Source organism: Protopterus annectens, chromosome 16.part0, assembly GCF_019279795.1.
Source record: "Protopterus annectens isolate FY-2018-M chromosome 16.part0, PAN1.0, whole genome shotgun sequence".
NCBI classification, from domain to species: Eukaryota; Metazoa; Chordata; order Ceratodontiformes; family Protopteridae; genus Protopterus; species Protopterus annectens.
The window spans coordinates 840279335-840303743 of NC_056750.1; the positions used below are offsets into that span (position 1 = coordinate 840279335).

At 42.6% G+C, this 24409-nt stretch overlaps 1 protein-coding gene across 1 annotated transcript in view; it reads right to left on the reverse strand.

Moving 5' to 3' along the window:
- Positions 1 to 24409, reverse strand: part of NUP214 (nucleoporin 214) — a 3229616-nt gene that overhangs the window by 1000335 nt on the left and 2204872 nt on the right. The window contains exon 29 of the mRNA XM_044058190.1: positions 12617 to 14362. Within this exon, the coding sequence (XP_043914125.1) occupies positions 12617 to 14362 (1746 nt within the window). The remainder of the gene's footprint in view (positions 1 to 12616; positions 14363 to 24409) is intronic.

The window sequence follows — 24409 nt, forward strand, 5'->3', positions numbered from 1 at the left end:
TACCACATGGTGAGTTTAAAAGAATTTATGAGCATACTAGTGATAAAAATGAAAAAACTTATGAATTGGATAATGTTTTGACAAGGTTGAGGGAAAGAGGTTATAATGAGGGCCCATTTATTGAGATGCAAAAACAAATTACTTGGGAATGATTATGATGGACCACATATTTTACTTAGGAACAGTAAATCCGGGGGCAGGATGCATCAAATAAAGGACATTGATAAGAAACTTTTTTATGTCACAAGATTTTCTCCGTTTTCTGAGTTAATTCAGATAGTGAGAAAGCATTGGCACATTGTTTGTGAAGATGAAATGATAGGTAATTTGTTTCCGGAACATATAACATTCTCCTTTAAGAAGGGGAAAAAATCTAAAAGAATTGCTAAGTTATAATTTTGTTGAAAGGAACAATTTTTTGCCTTCCGGTACTTTTCCATGTGGTCATTGCAGCATTTGAAAAAGGGTCAAGAATTCGAATATCATTAACGGCAGAACATGTGTTCCAAAGTTTTATTTTAATTGCAGATAGATGGGGGTGGTCTATATTTTGGGTTGCTCATGTACTGATATGTGGTATATAGGACAGACTAAACGTATGGTTAGGATTCGTGTTTTAGAACCCTTAAAGGATATCAGAAATCATAATGAAGTTAGCCCTATTGCCAAACATTTTCATGACTTGCATGGTGATTCCCCTAGTAGTTTAAAATTTTGTGTACTTGGTAAACCCTTCCTGTCCAGAGGGGGTGATAGTGTGGCTAAATTACTTGAATTAGAAACAAGAATGATTTTGAAGTTTAAGACTTTAAAGCCCTTTGGTTTGAATCAGAAATTGGGTACATAATAATTAATATTCATTAATTGATATTTTGTATTTATTTTTGTGTTTATGTATACTTTTATTAGAATATGCATTCGTATCAATATGTATTTATTTAATTATAATAAGTTTGTCACTTTAAATGTTTATAATGTTTAATATGCTATTAATTAGTTGATTAACAACACCTGTGACTTAGTGTGTATTTATACTTGCTTGGAACTTGAAGGAATTGTGATCCATGAAGGCGAACTGCCGAGGTACCAGATCACTTTTTGAATAAAGGAACTGCTGGTCAAGTGCTGGTCTATTGTGTTTCTCAATTTAGATGTTATGTCTGCTTTGGTAGGGCAGTCAGGTAAGGCCGCCAGGAGGTTAGCTGCTTGAGAGACAAGGTCCAGTGCATATTTTACCATGTGTGTCTGGTAATTTATGGCATGGAAGACTAGGGAGAAAGAGATGTACACTTTTTTTTTTTGTTACCAATCCTGCCCATGGTTTTGCTGTCTTTATTAGTAGACAAAATTGATGCAGAGGGAATTTGTATGGATTGCTTGTCTGGAGAGACAGCAATGACTGCAGGGTCTGCCGGGAGGGGGGGGGGGGGTTTAACTAAATTTATGGTCATCAGGAACCTTATAAAACCTGTCTGGTCTTTTAGGTGCAGGTGGTTGAGAGTCTAGGTTTTTGGATGCAGAGGTAAAAGCACCCAGATAGGCAGGTAAGACTGGGGGGATGGCTGATGGGGAGGGAGACTCCACTTGAAAGAGTTCAAAATACCTCCTCTGGGTGTCAGTCATTTGGGTAGTGTCCATTTAAAGTACTCTCTCATCTTAGTTATAGTTTCACCAAAGGTAATGTCCTCTGGTGGAGAGTCCCCTTCAACAGAGTCCTCATCTGGTGAACAATATTCTAAAGGAGAGGCAATCTGGGAAGCATAAGAGAAGGACTCTTCAGAGGCAGAGTAGTAAGGTTCTAGTCCCTCCTCTCCTTCTTGAGTAATCTGCAAGAGGAGAGAAATGGCATAGGCATGCCTTGGGCTGAGCACAGGTATAGTGGTGGGAGTAGAGCCTGTAGGCCTAAGGACATAAAGACCTGCATTAGAGAGTTAATGAAATATTGCCAGTCAGGGACTCCTTCAGGGGTAGGAGTCAGATGTTTAGTTTTCTGTTTGCATTTAGTAGGCACAGGTTTGGGAGAAGGCCTAGGTTCAGAAGCTTGAGACTCCAAAGGCAGACCGACTGCTTCCAATTCCCCCATGACATCCGTAGTAACAGACGTCTCGGCTATCTCTGTGGACGTGCAGACCGCAACTTCTGAAGCAGCTTCCTCGGTGGGAGCCGAAGTAGTCAGTTCTGTTGGATGTCCCTCAACTCCTATATTGGAAGCTGGTGGGACATGTGATGGCGGAGAGGCAACAGAAGTAGGCCTGAAAACGTTGGCTTTTTTCTGCGGTGGTTCATTTGGAGCAGCTGATTCAGGGTCCATTCTAAGCGCAAGTTTTTTGAGACGTTGGTTCTCTAAATATAAATTTAGTGCAGCCAGATGGCTGTGGAGGGTCTTCGGTAAGAAAGACTGGCAAATGGAATACGTAGTATGACCGTGCTCCTTCCCAAGACAAAAGACGCAATGGTTGTGGGTATCCTTATGCAGTATGACGCCCGCAACAGCATTTGCCCTTTTTAGCTGACATCGGCCAATATAAAATACAACTAATCAATCTTAATCAAAAAGAATGCAAGGTTTCAAAATCCAATGGGGTACTTAGCTTTTTAGATGTCTTCTAGAGTAGGAGCAAAGCGAACAATGTGACGTCATCCGAAAAGTACAGTTTTGTATCTACCATAAATGTAAACGTTAGAGTGCTAATACAGCTGCAGTTATAACAGATGGGTTTTCCTGCCGTCAGGCGGGTCCTCGGTCGGCCAAATTCCAAAGTCTAGGTCCGGCGTCGGATGTCGTCTCTTCTTCCCTGACGTCAGAGCGACAGGGGTATAAAAGAACCAGCCGACACCATTTTCTTCAGTTTTTCTTGCCCCAGATGTCAGGTGCCCCCAGAAGGAAGGCAAAACATAAATTTATGTAATAATGCAATGCAATATAATCAAAAAACAGTAGTTGTAAGCAAATACACCATAAAAGAATACCCCAATGAGTTTGTATGAGGAGGTGTTAGCCATTAGGCCTGTCCCAAGAGGGGAAGGAGGGAGGGAAACCTGGACTGCAGCTGTATTAGCACTCTAACATCTACATTTATGGTAGGTTTCAAAACTGTACTATGTTCATCGTGCATACAGCTGCAGTCATAACAGATGGGTGGAATCCCAAAGCTAAAAAAGGGGTGGTAGGCACTAAGTGGAACTAGGAGGAGCCAGGATACCCTGCAAGACTGCAGTGGCAAAGCCCGCTCTAATTTGGAGTATAATGGTAGGTGATAGTGCTTGGAGAAAGTATGTACAGAACTCCAAGTGGCTGCTTCCAAAATATCTTTGGTAGGAACCCCCCTGAGGAAAGCTGCAGAGGTAGCTGTGGCCCTTGTGGAGTGAAATCTGATGCCTGTAGGTACAGTTTTACCATGAAAAGAGTAACAAAAGCGTATGCAGTGAGCTATCCATTTTGAGATTGTCTGTTTGGAAATAGGCTTCCCTTGAGCACCTGTAGCATAGGACACAAAGAGTTGCTCTGATTTTCTGAAAGGCTTTGTTCTGTCCAAATAATAATGGAGCTGTCTGTGAATCATTGAGATTGCCCTCTACCCCTCGGGCGCCTGTATCTACCTCTTTGAGGTCTGTCCATGGCTGGAAAGGACCATTTTTTTGAAGGCCAATTTCTACTGAAATCTTTCATTGTTTGCATTGATTTTGCCTTTTCCTCCATTTTCTTTAATACCTCCTCAGCTTTAACACCAAACAATACATCTTTTTGAAGAGGTGCATCTAGTAATTTTGCTTTGACAGGAATGTAGTAATCTCTCCCCTTTGTTTTGTGGATTAGGGTAAAAGGTAGGTAAGTGGATAGCCTGATTCAAGGCTACCCTGGATACTACCTTTGGCATAAAGGAAGGATTGGTTCGTAAGGAAACTCTGTCCTGATGGAAAATGATGAAAGGCTGCACAGCCATCAGGGCTTGTAGTTCCGAAACCCTGCGTGCTGAGGTGATAGCCAGAAGGAAGGCTGTTTTCCATGACAAATATTGCAGTTCTGTTGAAGCAGCTGGCTCAAAAGGAGGCAGGGTCAGTTTTTCTAGAATGAAATTGAGGTCCCAAGCAGGTACTGGTTGCCTCCTTGGGGGGTTTATATTCTTAGCCTCTCTGAGGAACTGTCTTAAGAAAGGGTGAGAGAATAAAGGAGGATCAGTGTTGTATTCTGCAGAAATGGCTGAGGCATGGATTTTGATGGAGGAGAATGAAAGTCCACTGCTTAGCATCTCAGCTAGGTACTGTAATATTTGAGGTAAATTCAGTATTCTGACCCTTTTTCTGATTCCAGGCACAAAACCGTTTCCGTTTTGCGGAGTAGGCTTTTCTAGTAGAAGGCCTTCTGGCCTCCAAAATGACATCCTGCACCTCCTTGGAGAGTAGGGTCTGTTGTGAATTTAAGGAATCCTCCATGCGGCTAGATTGAGTGTTTTCAGCTGACTGATGAGTTTTGAAGTTGTGCTGAGTCAGTAGAAGAGGCATTAGAGGCAGGATCCATGGTGGGGAATGCGTCAGGCTCCTCAGGAGTGGGTAGCAGTGTTGTCTTGGCCAGTCTGGAGCAATGAGAATCATCTTTGGTCTGTCTGCTCTGGCTTTTAATAGAACTTTGGGCAGCAGAGGAAGAGGTGGAAAGGAATAAACTGTCATTGTTGTCCAACTGAAAGAGTGCGTCCACTTTCCAGGCCTGTGGATGAAAGGTCTTTGAGCAGAATTTTGTCAATTGGTAATTTCTGTGGGTGGCAAAGAGATCTATGTCTGGCCTTCCCCATGCTTGAATTATCTCTGTAAAACTTGAGGATGCAACTTCCATTCGTGTGGATCTGTCATATTTCTGCTCGGGTTGTCTGCCAGCGTGTTTTCCTTGCCTGGCAGGAACTGTGCTTGAAGTTGGATTTGTAATTCCAGAGCCATGTTCCAAAGAGACATGGCTAGCCTGCATAGGGGATATGAATGGGTTCCTCCCTGTTTGTTTATGTACCACATCACTGTGGTGTTGTCTGTCCTTATCAATAGCTGGCCTGGATGCAGTAGGTCTTTGAAAGCCATAATAGCATTTATTACTGCTAGCATTTCCTTTTGATTGATGTGTAGGTGCTTTTCTTTTTGTGACCATTTGCCCTGAATGCACCAATCTGTCATGTGCGCCCCCAGGCGTAGTCCGAGGCGTCTGTTGTGATGACTTGATTTGCTTGAGGCTTGCAGAATGGGAGACCTATGTTTCTTTGGCATGCTTGAGCCCACCACAGAAATTCCTTTTGAAGGCATGGAATCAGTGGTATAATTGTTTCCAAACTGTGGCTGTGTTGAAACCATAAGTTTTTTAGGTACCATTGAAGTTTCCTAATATGCAGCTTTGCACATGGGATTAGCAGGATGCAAGATGCCATGAATCCCAGAGCCTGCAGGATTTTCCTTGCAGTCAGCCTGGTGAAGGTTGCCAGTTTTCTGAAGTATTGAGTTAGTTGCCCTTGTTTCTCTGGCGTGAGGTAGGCTATCTGGGTGTTTGTATTCAAGCTGGCACCCAGGAAAATTTTTGTTTGAGAGGGGATTAGTCTTGATTTCTTTTTGTTGACTGTGTATCCCAGAGAATTCAACAACATTATTACAAATGCCAGGAGTTTCAGAAGTATGTGTTTGCTGTCCGCTTGGATCAGGCAGTCGTCCAAATATGGGTATATTTGTATCCCTTGAAGTCTGCAGAAGGCAATTACTGATGCCAGGCATTTCGTGAACACTCTGGGTGCAGTAGATAAGCCAAAGAGCAATGCACAGAATTGATAATGGGTTGAACCAGCAAGAAATCTGAGGTATCTTCTGCAATCTTGTCTGACTGGGACATGCAGGTATGCCTCCTAGAGGTCCAGTGTTACCAGCCAAGACTCCTTGCCCAGCATGGGAAGAAGCTGCTGTAATGTGAGCATCTTGAATTTTGGTACGAGTAAATATGTGTTTAGGATGTATAGGTCTAAAACAGGTCTCCAATCTTTGCCCTTCCTTGGTACCAGGAATAGTCTGGAATAAAAACCTAGACCCTGTTCTTGTGCAGGTACCTCTTGAATAGCATTCATGTCCATGAGATCTTAAATTTGTTTTTGTGCCTCTGCCCTTTGATTATGTGGCAGGTTTGGCATGCCTCTCATTTTTGGAAGGGTGTGAAAGTGGAATCTGTAGCCTCTGTCTATGATGTCCAGGATCCATTTGTCTTTTGTGACAATATGCCAATTTTTCAAAAATAATGCCAGATTTCCGCCTAAAGGTGCTGCCATTTGAGCCTTGCTTGGCATGCAAAGGGGAAAGTCATTGGTTCTGCTTTCTGAATGGCTGTGAACTATCCTCACCACTTCTTGGTGTAGGTGCTTGCCATTGTCTGCCTCTAAATGATCCTTGAGATTGCCCTCTACCCCTCGGGCGCCTGTATCTACCTCTTTGAGGTCTGTCCATGGCTGGAAAGGACCAATTTTTTGAAGGTCAATTTCTACTGAAACGTGGTGGTTGTACCTGTAGGAAATCTTTCACTGTTTGCATTGATTTTGCCTTTTCCTCCATTTTCTTTAATACCTCCTCAGCTTTAACACCAAACAATACATCTTTTTGAAGAGGTGCATCTAGTAATTTTGCTTTGACATGATCTGGTAAGGTTTGCTCTTTGAGCCAAGCATGTCTACGTATGACTGATCCTGTAACAGCAGCTCTACATGAGGCCTCTAAAGCATCAAAACCACATTGCAAGGTATGTTTACCCACTTGCTCTGCACTATGCAACAAATCCTGCAACTCCTTCAAGTCTGGTTGTTCAGGTTGTGACATTTTGCTTTTCAACTGAGATAACAAAAACTGTTGATACTTTAACATATGGAACTGACAGTTTAATGCCCTCATGGTTAAGGTGGCCGAGGTGTATACCTTTTCCCCCACCTTTCTAAAGCTCTGGAATCTCTCTCTGAAGGTAATGGATTTTTGGCAGTAGAGGCCTTAATTCCCTTGGGACCCTGTGAAATAGTTTCTGGGTCAGCCGCATGGCTTTTGTATAGGAATTGGTGTGAATCAGGAACCCGGTAATACCTGTCAGGCTTGACTGGAGCTGGAGGTAAAGAATCTGGGTTAAGGCTGGCCTCTGAATACACATCATCTAGTACGTCCAAAACAGGAGGTATAGCCAGAGGCTTGTGCTGATGGAGCAACAGGAAATTCCTGAGCCTTTTCTTGGAGTCTGAGTACTCTTGGCCTTCCCAGTGGAAGTGTTCCCTCAAGGTATGCAAGGTTTCCCCAAAAAGAGTAATTCTCAGGGGGGGGGGGGAGACAGAGGGAATGGACTCCTCTGCATCAGAATCTTCAAAAGGGGAGTATGAATGTTCCTGGTCCTCAGAATGTTCTAAAGTAATGGAGGCCTGGTCCGAGGAAGGGTATTCTTCCTCCACTCTGGGCCTTTTGTCCGAGGGGGGTTGAGAACCCCTGATAAGAGTAATCAAATCCTCAGCCATTTTGAGCATCTGCTTTTTAGGCATGGGGCCTTGAGAGGGGCCCTGTGTAGCTTGTCTTTTAGTATGCATGGCTGCTTTAGATTTAGTGAAAGCCTTAATGGAAAAAGAAGAAGAAGGCCTGAAGACACCTTGAGAGGTGGCAGGCCTGTCTAAACTCTGAGTTTCCCCGCCAAGAGTGGCTTCAGTATCTGTAGTCGGGGTGTGGGCCAAAGAGCCTGCGACCTCGGGCACAGAAGACACCGCTAATGAAGTGTCATTGGTAGTCAGGGGCTGCGTAGGCACTTCGCTGAGAACCGGAGCACCTGTAGACGGCTTTAGCGTGGTGTTGGTAGAAGTCGCGGACCTTGTATGTCGGTCCTTATCTTTGCGTCTTTTACTCAAAACTGGAGTCGGAGTATCCGACGACATAATGTAATTAAACTTTTTGCCAAAATAGTGTTGGGCGAACTCCGCCCGACGTTTAATAGTGCGTCTGTTGAATGTAGCACAAAAACGACAGGCCGAGACGTCGTGGTCTGGGCCTAAGCAAGGAATGCAGAGGGAATGGAAATCCTTATGTGGTATTTGCTTCCCACATGAAATGCAATTATTAACTTTGTCTGACATCGGTTTGAGGCAAGAAAAGTTTCCCCAACGGGGTACTTAGCTTTCAAGAAGTCTTCGGTTGAGAAATATTCGTAATGTCAGGAGCTGGCTGACCGGCACTTGCGAACTGCTTCTGCTTCGGGCACAGCGCGGCAAGAAAGACTGGGGAAAATGGCGTTGGCTGGTTCTTTTATACCCCTGTCGCTCTGACATCAGGAAGAAGCGACGACATCCGACGCCAGACCTAGACTTTGGAATTTGGCCGACCGAGGACCCGCCTGACGGCAGGAAAACCCATCTGTTATGACTGCAGCTGTATGCACGATGAACATCTGAAATGTTATGAGGTCTGTGCATGCAGATGTCATATTTAAGGTCCCAGGTTTATGGCCCTACATGTGACATCTCACGCAACTACAGCAACTAGGTTTAAGCTTTTGTACAGGAGCTGACGTCAGGTTGCCTGAGGTGGGAAATTCCACAGTACGAATACTGCAACATAGGAATAATAGGACATCTGGGCTGGACATCAGATTCTCTGTGGCTGAAGCCCCACTAAAGACTACAGCAACACTGATCTCTATGACAAATATCTAGGCTGTGGGCTTTCTTCTACCTCCAAACTTTCATCTTGGTCTGAGGATTCCAAAGATTAGTTGATATCATAGAATATTTCTGTGGTATGCCCTGGGGAAATATCTGTATGAGCTCCCGTAACTCCTGTAAGGTCTAAGAGCTCTACCCATAAAACCCCTAAGGATACCACCAAGGAAACAATTATCTTTAGACAGTCTGCTGCAGCCCAAAAGGACTGATGCAGAAAGCTGTGGAAGACCCTTCCAGGGCCTTTCAAGATGCTGCTATACCACTAGAACAAAAAACAAAAAACCTCTACCACTGAGCACCATAGTGCAGACTGAGGTTCCCGACAAGAACAAGGCAGGTATGCTGCACTACTATGAAATGGGGGCAGTACTTTCTAAATATAAAAAAGATTGTCACTCAATGGTAAAGTGCCCAGAGAATGATATGCACTCTGTTTTATGTCAGGCACTGATGAAGTGTGCCCAGCTGGCTCTTCTAGCAGCAATTTACTTATGGAGTCTTGCTGATAAAGTAGAGGCACCTCACTACTATTCCTCCACCTGACAGGGAGGCACCTCACTACTATTCCTCCATCTGACAGTCTTCCTCAATGTCTACTAACTAAACTCTTATAAAGAAGCAGCTTCATGAAACTGACTTCCTCTTCGACAAAGAATGGAAGAGCAGTTGCTCCATCTTGAAAATTGTCTTGTTAAATGAAAAACACAATTCCTTAAAGATATTCAGAACTTCAACAAAATTAAATTAAAAATGGATAGATGCACAGATGATACCAAGTAAAACAAATAAGTCAAAACTTCAAGCCAAAAGGATAAAAATTCAACACTATTCCAAACTGAAGCAAGTTCAGTGCTACAGAAGGGAGGAAAAACTGAGGTAATTAGAAACGGTCCTGTTTTTTTATGAGATTTCCACCAGTATCAACAATGAAGAATTCCCAATGAGAAAATGTAAACTAATGTTCTACTGGTAATGTATGGTCAAGTAGCTTCCATTAGCTGACTGGAGAAATGTTCAATAAACTGGTCTGGTAACTCACAGCCCAAATACATTACTGCTTCCAAATTGAATACTAAGTAAACCTGCCAATAATTAGCTTAAATTTACATCAGGTATGAAAGTGTTTTATATTAACGGCTCTAGCCCTGAAATGCTCCGACATACTTGAGAAGTACAGAACCATTTGACCTACTGCCTAGAAAGATATTTTTCTTCAAAAAAAAAAAAAAAAAAAAAAACAGCAATCTTTTTTTTTTTTTCACCTATTGTATTTTCTTGGTTATGCTTATGAAACAGTTTATGTACTACTTTTCCATTTGTAAAATATTTATTTTTTGTATAATAAGTGTTGTTCTATATTACTGTCTTTTTGTGGAGCTTTTCTCCCCGGGCCTCTGCTGAAAATGGAAATGTATCCAGCTAGACTAGCCCTGTCAACAAATGTAAAATAAATAAAATAAATTACCAAAAGAAGCCTGGACATGAAGAGCCATTGAGAAGTGCATCCAAGTCATAAGACTGGGTAAGACATGTACTGTTAGCTCCACATGTGGGGGATTACATGAACAGCCATTGAGAAGTACATCCAACTCATGAGACTGGGTAAGAGACGTACGGTTAGCTCCACATGGGGGGGGATACATGAACAGCCATTGAGAACTACATCCAACTCATGAGATTGGGTAAGAGATGTATGATTAGCTCCACATTGGGGGGGGGGGTTACATTAACAGCCACTGAGAAATGCATCCAACTCATGAGACTGGGTAAGAGACGTACACAGTTGGCTCCACATGGGGGGGTTTACATGAACAGCCATTGAGAAGTGCATCCAAGTCATAAGACTGGGTAAGAGATGTACGGTTAGCTCCACATGGGGGGGGGGGTGTACATGAACAGCCATTGAGAACTACATCCAACTCATGAGATTGGGTAAGAGATGTATGGTTAGCTCCACATGGGGGGGGTTACATGAACAGCCATTGAGAACTACATCCAACTCATGAGATTGGGTAAGAGATGTACAGTTAGTTCCACATGGGGGGGGTTACATGAACAGCCATTGAGAACTACATCCAACTCATGAGACTGGGTAAGAGATGTATGGTTAGCTCCACATGGGGGGGGGGTACATGAACAGCCACTGAGAAATGCATCCAACTCATGAGACTGGGTAAGAGACGTACACAGTTGGCTCCACATGGGGGGGGGGTTTACATGAACAGCCATTGAGAAGTGCATCCAACTCATGAGATTGGGTAAGAGATGTATGGTTAAGCTCCACATGGGGGTTACATGAACTGCCACTGAGAACTACATCCAACTCATGAGGCTGGGTAAAAGATGTATGGTTAGCTCCAAATGGGGAGGGGGGGGGTTTACATGAATAGCCATTGAGAAGTGCATCCAACTCATGAGACTGGGTAAGAGATTAATGGTTAGCTGCACATGGGGGGGGGGGGTTACATGAACAACCACTGAGAACTACATCCAACTCATGAGACTGGGTAAGAGATTAATGGTTAGCTGCACATGGGGGGGGGGTTACATGAACAACCACTGAGAACTACATCCAACTCATGAGACTGGGTAAGAGATGTATAGTTAGCTCCATATGGGGGGGGGGTTACATGAACAGCCAGTGAGAAATGCATCCAACTCATGAGACTGGGTAAGAGATGTATGGTTAAGCTCCACATGGGGGGGGGGGGGGGCTACATGAACAGCCATTGAGAACTACATCCAACTCCTGAGATTCGGTAAGAGATGTACGGTTAAGCTCTACATTGGGGGGGGGGGGTTACATGAACAGCCAGTGAGAAATGCATCCAACTCATGAGACTGGGTAAGATATGTATGGTTAGCTCCACATGTGGGGGGGATAGTCTGCAATACAGTTGTACTACTGACATGTGCTTGAGAAAAATCTGAGGCAGAACCGTCCTCCACAGAACAGCAACACCTCAAGCATGTTTAAAGACTCGTATGTGCACATTACCCATGAGTAACACTACTGTCTGACTTCAGCAGAGTTCAATTTTGAATCCACACGCAGTGGGAAAGAACTATAATGGAAAGAACACACTTTTTCTTTTTACTGATTCTCCTGTTTCAATGATAACTGTGATACTGTGTGTGTGTTATTTCACACATTCATGTGCAGTCCTTTCATGTGAAGGTATTTACTTTGATGAAGGAAACAACTTCTGTTGAATACATGTTGCAGCACACCTCTTTAGTAAACTGCCTATTAACATATATATAAAAATATTTTTTGTTAAAGAGACATTTCATGAATTTTTTGCCACAAGAAAATTGTTTAAAATATTTATATCTATGAGACCTAAAAATAAAAAGTAATCAAAGGGGAAACACCTTTAGCACAAGCCTGTTACTGGCACTTCAACTGGAATATGCATGTACGCCTGTAGTAAAATGAGCATGCAGACTAATCCTTTTAAATGCACTACTAACAACTGTGTGAGCAATGTGGGGGGGGGGGGTAGGAATATACATGGAAAAGTTCAGGGATGCAAGGCCTCCCTATGCTGGTTCTTGGTCTGGAACTCCCAGAAGAAGATTGCTGTGTATAACAGATCGCTGTAAACCCCTTTCCTTCATTCTGATGTGGAGTTCGGGTGGCTCATCAGCATTATTCAATGTGACCACCTACAGCCAATCACTTTCTTCCTCATGCGTCTCTGGTACTGGATGAATGTCGACCAATCTAAGCACAACCACTTACACTGGAAAGTTTTATCACAAACAAATTTTTTGACAAAAAATGATTAGGGTTTTCAAACTTAACACTGAACAAGAAACACCACATCTCTGACTGGCTAAGAATGTGCCAGCCCTCTACTAAGGCCTTTCAACATAAAATATCTAATTTTTTTTAATCAAAATAAAAATACCTCTCCTACCTGAAGGTTGACCAAAACTGAATCCAGATGATGGAGTTGTCGTGGTGTTACTACCAAATAAGGACCCAGTTTGCCCAAATGCAGAAGTTTGTCCAAACACTGGTGCTGAACATTGACCAAAGATAGGACCCCCACTGCTGGCTGTTGAAGCTCCAAATGAGAAAGAACTGGAAGTACTAGCTGCTGATGACCCACCAAACATGCTCTCACTGGTGGATGCAGGGGTAGAGGGTGATCCTTGTCCAAATGCTGGCTGCATTCCAAACACTGGTTGGCCAAAACCTGAAGTGCTGTTTGCAGTAAGTCCAAAGGAAGGTGCTTGTCCAAATGGCAGCTTTCCAAATCCACCTGCTGACTCGGCTGTACTAACTGGTGCACTAAATGCAGAACCTGCAGTACTGGAAGCTGTGCTAGTAGCAGGCTGCCCAAATGCTGTAGAGGCAGCAGTGGTTACCTGGAGACCAAAAGTGCTGCCAGTGATTGTACTGGTTGTGGTGGTGGCGGTAGATGTACTCGGTAGAGTTTGGCTAAAAACAGTGCTCTGCCCAGTAGAATTATCAGGCTGTCCAAAAGGAGAAGCAGCAGCAGGGGACAGAGATGCTATTCCAAACAAAGATCCAGATGAGGCTGCAGTGCTTGCAGAACCCCCAGACTCAGCGGTTGATGCAGGTGTGTTTGCCGATACCACAGTAGATGAGATGGCACTTGATGTGTCTACAGAAGTTGCAGAAATAACTGTATTAGGTAAAGCAGAGGTAGGTAGCAGAGACACCGGCTCAGTTTTAGAAGTAGATAATGGTGGAAGAGAAGTAACTTCTGTGGTTGGTGGGGAAGTAGCAGCTCCAGAATGCATGTCAGTCACATTTTCTGCTTTGGACAGAGATGAATTGGTAGCAGAGTCTGGAGCCTGCTGGGGAGGTTGCAAAGATAGAGTACTTTCCACAGGTTTCTGTACTGGTGCTTGTAGCTTGGCATCCCCAGAAGAATTGGAAATGACAGAGTCTGCAGCAGGTACTGAAGATGCACTCCCAAATGATGAAACAGGTTCAAAGGATGAGGTGGTGGTTAGAGGGCTAGCAGATGAGAGAGCAGGAGGAGGAGTGACAGAATTACCTGTCTGAGGCAGTCCAAATACAAATGAAGGCTTGGCAGCACTTGAAGGAACCTCTTGAGGTTTGGCATTTGCCATTTGCAGATTGGAAGATGATTTATCATCACTCCCAGCAGTAGTAGATGTGATTAATGCTGCTGCTGTGCTTAACACAGGCTTGGCATCTGATGGCTTTCCAAGTTGAAGTGATGAACCAAAAGCAAATCCAGGTGTCACTGCAGAAGACTTTGCTAACTGTGCAAAGTTAAAAACAGAAGACGATGCTTTAGACGTAGTCTTTGTGGCATCATCTGTCTGTCCAACTCTGAGGCCTGAAAAACTACCAAGTGTTTCTCCAGCTGAAGTCGTCTGAAAGAAACCATCTCCCAATTTGCCAAGCTGAACTTCAGATTTTGTTGTTGTTGTTGAATCTGCTGCTGCTGAAGACGATGAGGCTGTGGTCAATACACTAGACCTGCTGGATGATACAAGTGCTTCGGGAGATGGATGCGTCAGCTGGGATGTTGTAATGGCAGAAGCAGGTTTCAAAGTTCCAAAACTATTTGAGCTTTCTGTTGCTGGACTGAAGGCTGGCTTTGTACTACTACCAAATACAAATGAATTACTCTGACTAGAGTCCTTTGAAGCAGAGTTCACTAAAAAGGATACACAAAAATATTTTTAATGTACTGATACTGGTAAAAATCATAAAACAGAAAATAAACCATTCAAGATTAACTGTGCTCCAGACTTATATAAATCTTCCCTTAACACATCACACTTTCTAACCACTAAGATCCGCTGTCATCTTAAACCGGTTATCAACTATTGCCATCCACCAATCACTTACCTGACACAGTTACATGCAGCCCAGTAATCACCTTTACAATGAGATGATCCTTACTTGCATGAAAACAGCTAAGACATGAGGTGTCTAAAGCAGAACTACAATCTTGGATTACTGTGGGTTGACTACGATGCACGACAGCCTTGTGTTTAAAACTTGGTAAAATGAAGGCAGTCTATTAATACCTTCTTTGAATTCATAACTACCAGATGCCTGTGAAACTGTAAGCATATTTAATAATATCACAGACTGAAAACATCATAAACACTTTTAACACGAATCCATGAGGTAAATGCTATAACCTCAAACTTCTACAATCTCACCACAGTAGCATTAACCTAACCCCCCCGTCAAGCTTCACTCCAAACACTTGGGTATCGATTGAGATTTCAGGCTGCTGGCAAGCTAGTTAAAACAAATTCAGATTAACCATCACGACTGGAGTACGATGCTATGGGCACCATTTTCTGAGCTAACAAAATGCCTTGCATCTGAAAACAGATCAACACTTAACAGGAAGATACTGCAGCACTTTAGGTACATTCATATTTTTTTTTAGACATCTGCTCATTTGGTTAGAGAAAAGTTGTTTCACAGTAAACAGCACATATAACCAACAGGCTATAATTAAATAAAGCATTAAACCACAACATTTAAGACATAAATAGGTGTGCAGTTCAAGATGAATGTTAGCATTATTACACGGAATGGTGAACACTACTGGCCTAGAAAACAAGTACCTAGATACACTTCCAGGAGGAGTGCTCACTGGGACAGAGGAATGATATAAATATGCAATTTCAGTCTCTAAAACAATTGCAAAGGCAGTGAATTGCTGCACACAGTCAGGAAAATACTTCAACACACAAGAGACCCCCTTTTTAGAAAAGGGGGAAAAAATGATGTACTTACCCATAAGGTTCCATCCATGTTGTTCTTTTTCATTCTTCCTCGACCTGTGAGTTTTGGATCAGAACTTGGATCCAACTCGGCCTTTCAAAAGTTTAAAATTTGAAGTTCAAGTTCCTCCCTTATCCATACTGCCTCACTCCCCCGGGTTACCTCAGATCAAGTATGCTGCTACCATGTTTACCAGTTATACCATAATATAAACAATGTGCATATATTTCGATAATTTATTAAAAAAAAAGAGTACAGAAAAAACAGGGGCTCAACAAGTAACTATATCCATTAGATCACTCACTAGATGAACAGGAGGGAAGGAGGGAGGGAAGGCTGAGGAAGAATAAAAAAGGACAAAAAAGATGGAACGTTAAGGTAAGTACATAACCTCTTTTTCTAATGTTGTCATTTTCATTCTTCCTTGACCTGTGGGACAGAGTCCCCAGGTAGGATAACCCTAGGTGGCCTTCATGGAAGGATATTCCAGAGCATTGCAGAACCAAAAGCATCTCTATTTTTAGACAATGTCCAGTTTGTAGTGGGAAATGAAGGTGTGAAAATCTGACCACGAGGCAGACAAACAAATATCATCAATCGAAACTTTAGCCCAAAAAGCTTGATAAGTTGCCATTCATCTAGTAGAATGTGCCTTGATTTGTGAAACACCTTTGGATTCATACACAAACTAAATGCAGTTCCTAACCATTTAACTAAGGTGGTTTTAGCAACTGGTTTACCTTTTTTGACATCCAAAAAGATATAAAAAGCTGGTTCAGATTTTTTGAAAGATTTAGTTCAGTCTAGATAAAAACAAAACTATCTATGAACATCCAGCAGATGAAAAACATATTACCCTTTGTTTTGAAATTAGGAAAAAAGACTTGTAAGTTGATATATTGGTTTATACTGTTCTCAGCTGCAACTTTGGATAGAAAAGATGGATTAGCACGTAAAGTTATTCTGTCCTTAGGAAAAATTAAAAACTGGTGAAAAAACCACCCTTGCAGGTCCAGCGCCTTTAAACTCCTGGATTCAGATAGATGTGTACAAAGTTCTTTATAATCCACAGGTTATGTTGTAAACAAGAACGCCAATAAACGAAAAAATCCAAATTGAAATTTTATTAAGCTTAAAAACAAGCTTTTCGTCAGCGCTCTGCACCAACTTCCTCAGAAAACAAACTGCACCACACATTTGTCTCACTATAAATACATCGCTACTCAGCTCAGATGCGCCCCCTAGCGTCTCCCCTTTAAAAAGCACATAATTACTCTTTGAAATTTTTAACTAAAAAGCGGCCAAAATATTCAACAATTTGGTATCTACTACTCATACCTGCCATCAATGCTGGTAAACCTATAATGCTCCAAATATTGAATGTTAAAGACACCATAATTATATATAAATACAAATGATAAAATATGTCAATAACCACAAAAAAATATATAACATATGTTAAAAATAACTAAAAACGTGGAAAAAAAATTCCCACAAGTGTTAATATAAACATTGATATAAACAATAAATGGTGAACACAAATATAATAAAAAAATGGTGAGACCCAAAAATACGTTCCCAGATGGCATTAAGTCACTTCGGGGGGCTTCACCTCACTAGGCTTCTCAATTTGAGGAAGCAACTGATGGAAAGCATATTGTTAAGTCCAGGTTAATGGTAAGCTTCAAACTTAAGTTGCCACATCAACTCCTTGCATTCTAGTCTTAAAGAATCGGGTCCCCCCATGAACTCTAGGTTTAGCTGATCGATCACTGTTAACGAAAATTCGTGGCCTGGGTTATCTAATATATGTTTGGCCAGAGCGTTGTCGACCTTCCCCTTCCTGATGGCATAAAAGTGCTCGTATACCCGTTCCTGTAGTTTCCTATCAGTCTTGCCGATGTAGAAACCTGGACAGACCAAACACTAGGCTAAATATACCACCCGATTGCTGGCACAATTGAATCTTCCTTGTATGACATACTTCTTGCCCCTGATGGAAAAAGCTGAACTGGCTTTTATGCATCTGCAGAACCTGCACGTGTTACATTTGAACATCCCAGATCTGGGGGAGGCACCAGCAACTTTGGACTCCAGGATGTTTTTGATGTTAAGGCCCCTCCTGAAAGTAACCTTGGGGGGCGATAATAGTCCAAATGCTCCTACTGACTCGGTGGTTAATAAGCGCCAATTTTTCTTTATAATGGACACCATGTCCATTGCATCCAAGTTGAATGGAATTACAAAAGTACAATTGAAAGTATCAGACTCACTGACGAGGCGAGGTAAACCTAAAGACCCATCCTCCATATTCCCCAAAATGGGGTGGAGGTGGCCATTGGCCCTCTTCCCCTGCACTTCCAAACTCAATTCTGCGACAAAATCGGCGGGGTACCCTCTGCTGACGAACATGCCAAAGATGAACTTGCACTCCTCGTGAAATTTCTTCTCTTCTGATGTCATGCGGGCTGCTCAGACAAATTGGCCTTTCACAATAGCCCTCTTTTGATGTAATGGGTGTTCGCTGTCAAAATGTAAGTAAGAATTCGAGAAGGTCAGCTTCCAATGTATGCTGGCCATGAAGCGATTAAGGCTCCTATCTTTCTTTAGATCCACGTCCAAGTAGGTAATCTTGTCAATGGCAAACTCAGATATGAATTTCAAAAATTCTGTGGAGCCGTTGAGAAACGACACCAAGTTATTAACATCATCTAGAGAACCATTGAAGATGACAAAAATGTCATCCAAGAATCTAGTGTATAACACTACTTTCTCTTGGACCAAAGAATTAGATAAAACAAACACCCTCTCCCAGTGGGCCATGACTAAGTTGGCCACACTGGCTCTGCAGGGCGATCCCATAGGGACCCCAATCAATTGGTGGAACCACTGTTGATTAAATGTAAAAAAGTTGCTGGTAAGAATAACCTCCAATAGTTCGCTGACCATCGTAACTTCTTCTGCAGGAGCATGGTGGAAAACCATTTCCAATTGGATCCACTCAACTGCCTCCAAATGGGGGATAGATGAATACAGGTCAACAACGTCAATGGTCAAGAGAATACAATCAGCGTTAAATGGAACAGAACCCACTTTTTCCAAAAAATGCCCAAGAATCTCTCGAAATGTATTGGACTCTGTCCACATACTTCTTGAGAATCTCATCCACCACCTTGGCCGCTGCATACGTGATGCTTCCCCTGGCACTAACCAGTTGCCGCATAGGTGGATCGTAGATGTTCTTGTGTATCTTGGGGTTCCCAAACAAGACAGGAATTTTAGGTGATACCACAGAAACGAAATTGTATACATCCACATCCATGACGCCATTGATGAACATCTCCTCAAAATATGACCGGATGTGGCACAAACTAAGGTTCAATTCATTCTTAGAAACCTCCTGGTAAGTATCAGAAGATAAAATAGCCAACATCCTGTCATTGTAGTCATTCATATCCATAGCCACCAATCCCCCTCCCTTACCAGGTTGCATAAGTCTAACTGATGCAAACCTGAGTGCCACTAACAAGGCCCTCTCCTCCTTTAAAATGAGCCTGGCGCCTTGAATTGAGAAGGTGGCGGATGTCAAGATCACACAATTGTTCGAAAATTCCGACAGCTGGGAGTAATGGCGGATTATAAGTATTTGGTATGTGGGAAGGGCTCTTACGTTTTTGGGAATCACCCAACAACAGTGACAGGTTCAACTTTCTCACGAAAAGTTTCAGGTCCAATATAGTCCTCCCAACACCGGCTCTACAGGAGGGTACAAAAGTTAATCCTTTAGCCAAAACATCCACCAAAGGTTGGGAAAAAACAAACTGTGAAAAATTGTAAATCTTGAAGTCTTTACCCATGTTGTAGAGTATTTCCAAAGGTTGCATTGGGGGTACTGAAGGAATAACTAGTCCATGGTCTCTCAGTTCCTCCTGGTTTTGTATCTGCTCCTCGTCATCCGACCCGACTGTGGCTGGGGGGATGAGGCTCGGACTTGAACATTTTCGTCATAGTTGTCAAGAGTCGGCTCTTCCTGGCCTGCGCCCGGCCCGATACTCGTTGAAATTCTCTGGTTTGTTCGCCTCAATAGGGATCCATTCTCCGGTTCACAGGGGTGGATCTGTTGGCCATTGGTCTCGGGGCCAGATAGTAACCCTGTGGTGGTTCTGCTATTCCCTAGAAAAATCCCTTGAGATTTAGGGGGTTTGGGGTAGGCTACCCCCTCTTTATAGGCTTTTATGTCCCTCTGGAGTTTCTTTACTTTGGTTATAGTGGTCTTAGAAATGTGTTGGTCGATACTGGTGAAGACTCTTTCATATTCGTAACGATAGCTGAAAAAATGAGTATCTCATTTAATTTCCTCATCTAAGTTGGAAAGTTCCATGGTTAGTTGACTGATAACTTGCTGATAGTGGGCGCAGTTGCTGATAGTGGGCGCAGATTAAGTTGATCAATTCATTCACATGTCTATCAAAAAGTGCCAAGAGGTCAAGGATGAATTTCGACCCATCTTCCAAACCTGTAGGGTATTGCCACGAGCGAAGCCCCTTCAGAATAGTCTTCGCATGCCGGCATTCCCCAAAGTAGGATACCTCAAGTTGTAACTTCCTGAATCTCAGTAATTTTTGGTCGGAATTGTTGAGCTTAGTAGGCAAATCGGACAATCCTTCAGTTTGAATATCAATATTACCAATATCTTCCCCAGTAGGAAAACTGAAGGGGTGATTCAGCCAATTGTTCATGTTTAATTCAACATAGCCCCTCCTCGGTGCTTCCATTTCACCGAGAATAGCTGGAGAGGCTTCAATTTTCTCACCTGAACTAGTATGGCCTTCCAAAATGCCCTTAGGCTTACTGCTGCTATCGGTATTATGTGAAGCCTTGTTGCCGATGGTAACAACTCTCGAGTCAGTTCCGGTTCCACTAGCCGGAAAAATTAAATATGGGTATTTACAGGACAGAGCTTCCATTTCAGATACTCTTCTTGCAGAAACACAGGTTAAGAGGTAGGTTAGAGTACAGGTAATGGAAAAACTACACCAATAAGTCAAACTTAGCTGACAACTGAAAACTTCTCCAAAGAAACTCAAGTCAGCGGACAGTGATGCTTCTCCAAAGAGCGGCAAACGAGACCTGAGGCAACTGGTGGGGCTGAGGTGGGGAATGAGGCATTATGGGTAGGAGAGGAGCTCAAGCTTCAGACACCAAGCTTTTCAAAGCGTCCGAGTAGGACCAGAGGTTGGATCCAAAACCCATAGGTCAAGGAAGAATGAAAATGACATCAGATCAAAAGTTACATACTAGCCATAATGATGCATCCGTGTTGTTTGTTTCTGTCTCTCCTCAACTGACTGGTCTCGGATCAGAAATCTGATCCAACTTCATAATTACAATTCACAGCTCAAGTTCCTTCCCTTACCCATAATCCCCTTCAAACCCTGTATTACCTCAGATTGAGTTTGCCCAACTAGTCTTAGAACTCCAAAAAACTGAATACCATGATATTCAAAAAGGGAAAAAAGGAGATGGGTATATTAAGGAACCACAGACAAGAAGATGGAAAGTCTGGAGCTAAAAAGGGTACAGAGTAAAAGGGATTATCTTTCAGACCATGCTAATGAACTATATAAATCTTAAATAAGTGGAAGGAGGAATGGAGGGAAGGAGGATAAAGGAAGGACAAAAACAGACACACAGATGCATCATTATGGTGAGTACATAACTTTTGCATCTGATGTTGTCTTTTTTTTTTTTTTTTGTCCATTCCTCAAACTGATGGGACAGAGTCCCTAGCTGCTGAACCCCTAGGTGGTCTCTACAAAAGGATATTTTAGAGGAAGGCAGAACCAAACACCAACTTAACCCCTGAAAAAATATCAAATTTGGAATATGCAATAAAGGTCTGAGCATTAGACAAAGTGGCAGCTGCACAAGTGTCATATATAGAAGTTCTTGCTAAGAAAGCAGAAGTGGAAACAGATCTTGTGGAATGAGCCTTGGAGGTTTTGGTAAAGTCAAACTTTATTTGAAGGCATGAGAAATACAAATCAGTGAGACATTTAGTTATGGACTGACCCAGTTTGCCTTAGACAAGGAAGCAAATAATTGGTCCGATCTTCTGTAAACTTTAGCTCTATGGAGGTAAAACCTGAGATGTCCGTGTATGTCCAATAAATAATGCATATATTCTGCCTTTGTCAGAGAATTTCAGAAAGACGACAAGCAAATTAATGGACTGATTAAGCCCATTCTCTCAGACTACCTTTGGCAAAAAAAGAGGGGTTGGTTCAAAGAGAAACTCTGACCTTATGAAAAATTAGATAAGGTGGCTGACATGACAGTACCTGAAGTTCAGATACTGACCTGGCTGATGTAATAGAAACTAGAAAAATAGTTCCCAGGATAAATACTTCAAATCTACTGCTGGTTTAAAGGGATACTGTATCAAAGCATGACAAAGTACTGTAAGGTCCTGAGGTGGAGTACGGTCTTTAATAGGTTGTCTCAGAAGAAAAGTACCCACGAGGAATGTTTTGCACAGTTTGAGAGATGTCAAGGAGAAATTATGTTTGCCAATATGAAAATTGGAAATAGCACCTAACTGTACCTTGACTGTAAAGTAACTTGCTTCCTCACGTATGACTGAAGCAAGAAAATTCATGATAGCTGGAATGGGGGCTGAGAAAGGATCCAAATGTCACTCATGAGCCCAAATACATAACCTTTTCCATTTGCTCTTGTGTCTTCCTGATGGAGTCCTTTTCGGAAAAAGTAAGAATGTGTATAACCTGAGAAGAAATCCTGAAATGTCTAGCCATCACTGGAAGTGAATAAATCATGCGGTCAGGTTGAGAGCTTGAATGTTCAGATAAAGTAGTCCGGACAGGTGAAACAGGAGATCTGGAGAGGGTCCAGTACCCAAGGATGGTGTATTAAGTGAGAACAAAGAAAAGGAAACAACACTTGTCAAGGTCAGAGAGGGGCAATAACAATTACCATAATCTTCCACTGATGCACTTTCTGTAGAAACTTTAGGATGGGGGGGGGATGTGGATAAATATAGAGGAGACTGACGGGGGCAGTCATGGATCATAGCATCTTTCTGTGGCTCCCCTTTTTGGGAATCATTTTTTTGCCTCTATTCCAAAAACCTGCTGTATTTGGAGTTGTGGGGAGAGAAAAAAATTGGTGCAGTATGGCTAATCCCACTGAAAAAAATATTAGCTTTCCCACTGATGGAATGAGATCACGCGTGAGGCAATAGAACACATCTGTTCAGTCTGTCTGCTAATACGCTGGACTTCCCCGGAATGTGTGCATTGCTATTAGAAAGAGATTGGAAGGGATTGCTACTACCACACAATCACTGCTTCTTGACACAATGGATAGGAGAGGACTGAGGCATAGATGGAGCAAGTAATCTTTGGCACAAATCAAAAGATGCTTTGTGGGCCACTGAGGGAGCCAGTCATTGAGGTATGGAAACACCTGGAATCCTAGTAATCTCAAGTAAGCTGCAACCACTGCCATAAATCTGAACATCTTTGGGGCTGAGGTGAGACCAAAGTGCAGGGCTATGAACTAGAAATGACCGACTCCCAGCTGGAAGCAAAGACCTCTCCTGTGATAGTATGCATCCTGGAGATATACTAAGCACATCCAATCATCCTTCCTCAAAAACAGTATGTACTGAAACACGGCCATTTAGAACTTTGAGTGTTTTACAAACAGATTTAGATGGCTTAAGTATAAAATTGGTCTGAAGTCTGTTTTTCTTTGGCATCAAAAAGAATTCTAACCAAGTTCCGAACTCGTGCTAGCCTGGTGAGACCTTTTGGATAACTCCTCTTTGCCAAGAATCCAGGAAGTAGCTGAGCCGGTTCCAAAAGCCTCAAAAGACACAGACTTCTCCCAGGAAGGGGCTTCAGAAGACCAACCACCTTTCTGTATCAGAAGTTTGAGGATCTCCCCAAATAAGATGTCTCCAAGAGGTGGCCTGGGGGACCCAATCTCTTCACTGAAGTTCGTGTTTCCTGTTAGCGATAACTTCAGAAAATCAATGTGCTTCCAGGGAGCTTCTACAGGGGGATAAATCCAGGGAAGCCTTGGAAATCCTTAGGGAGTCTTGAATGAGGACCATCTCAAGTCTGGAACAGACTGGCTGTCCCAATGGAACTGAATGAGTAGGCTCAGGACCCATCACAGACAGTTGTGGAAAAGGGAGGACCTGAGGGGGGGAAATGATGTCCCATCTCCTGAAACAGAGAAAACTGTCTCCATTACCTCAAATGCAGAAGTTGAGGGAGAACTCAGAACCACTCTAGCAGGATCCAAAGCTGCCTGACGAGGACAGCTCAGAGAACTCTGACCTTGCCTTGAAGCAGAAGTTGGTGCCAAGCTATCTAACACCAAATCCTTGAGAAGAAGAGACAGCTCCAAGAGTCTCAGAGTCAAGTCCCCACCCCTAGATCTGGCACCAAGTCTATAGCTCCCAGATCCCTCTGGCTCTGAGTCAGCCAGTGCAGGCTGGATCAGAGGAGATGCAGAAGATGAACAGGACCAAACCTTTGAATCTGATTTGACAATCCTGGAAGCTTAAATCCAGAAAAAGAAGTAAATTCTGCTAAAGAACGCTCCGCAGAACAAAAAAACAATGTAAATATTGGAAGAGCGTTGCACCACAGGTATTAGTATTTCATCTGAGTATTCAAAACTTGCTAAACAACCAAAATGGCAGGATGACAGCTTCAAAACAACAGCTTCAATAACATTCTGTCCACATCTTCTTTAGATAGGCTGCTAGCAGACCTAAAGATAATGAAGTAGACAGGGATCTCAAAATCCTGCGGGATGTCTCTTGTAGAAAAGAGTGTAACCTTGAAGTTATCAACTCTAAGGAGAAATCAGATTACTTCTTAGAAGGTGACTTGGAAGAGGAATGAATTGGATCCAAGCTAGT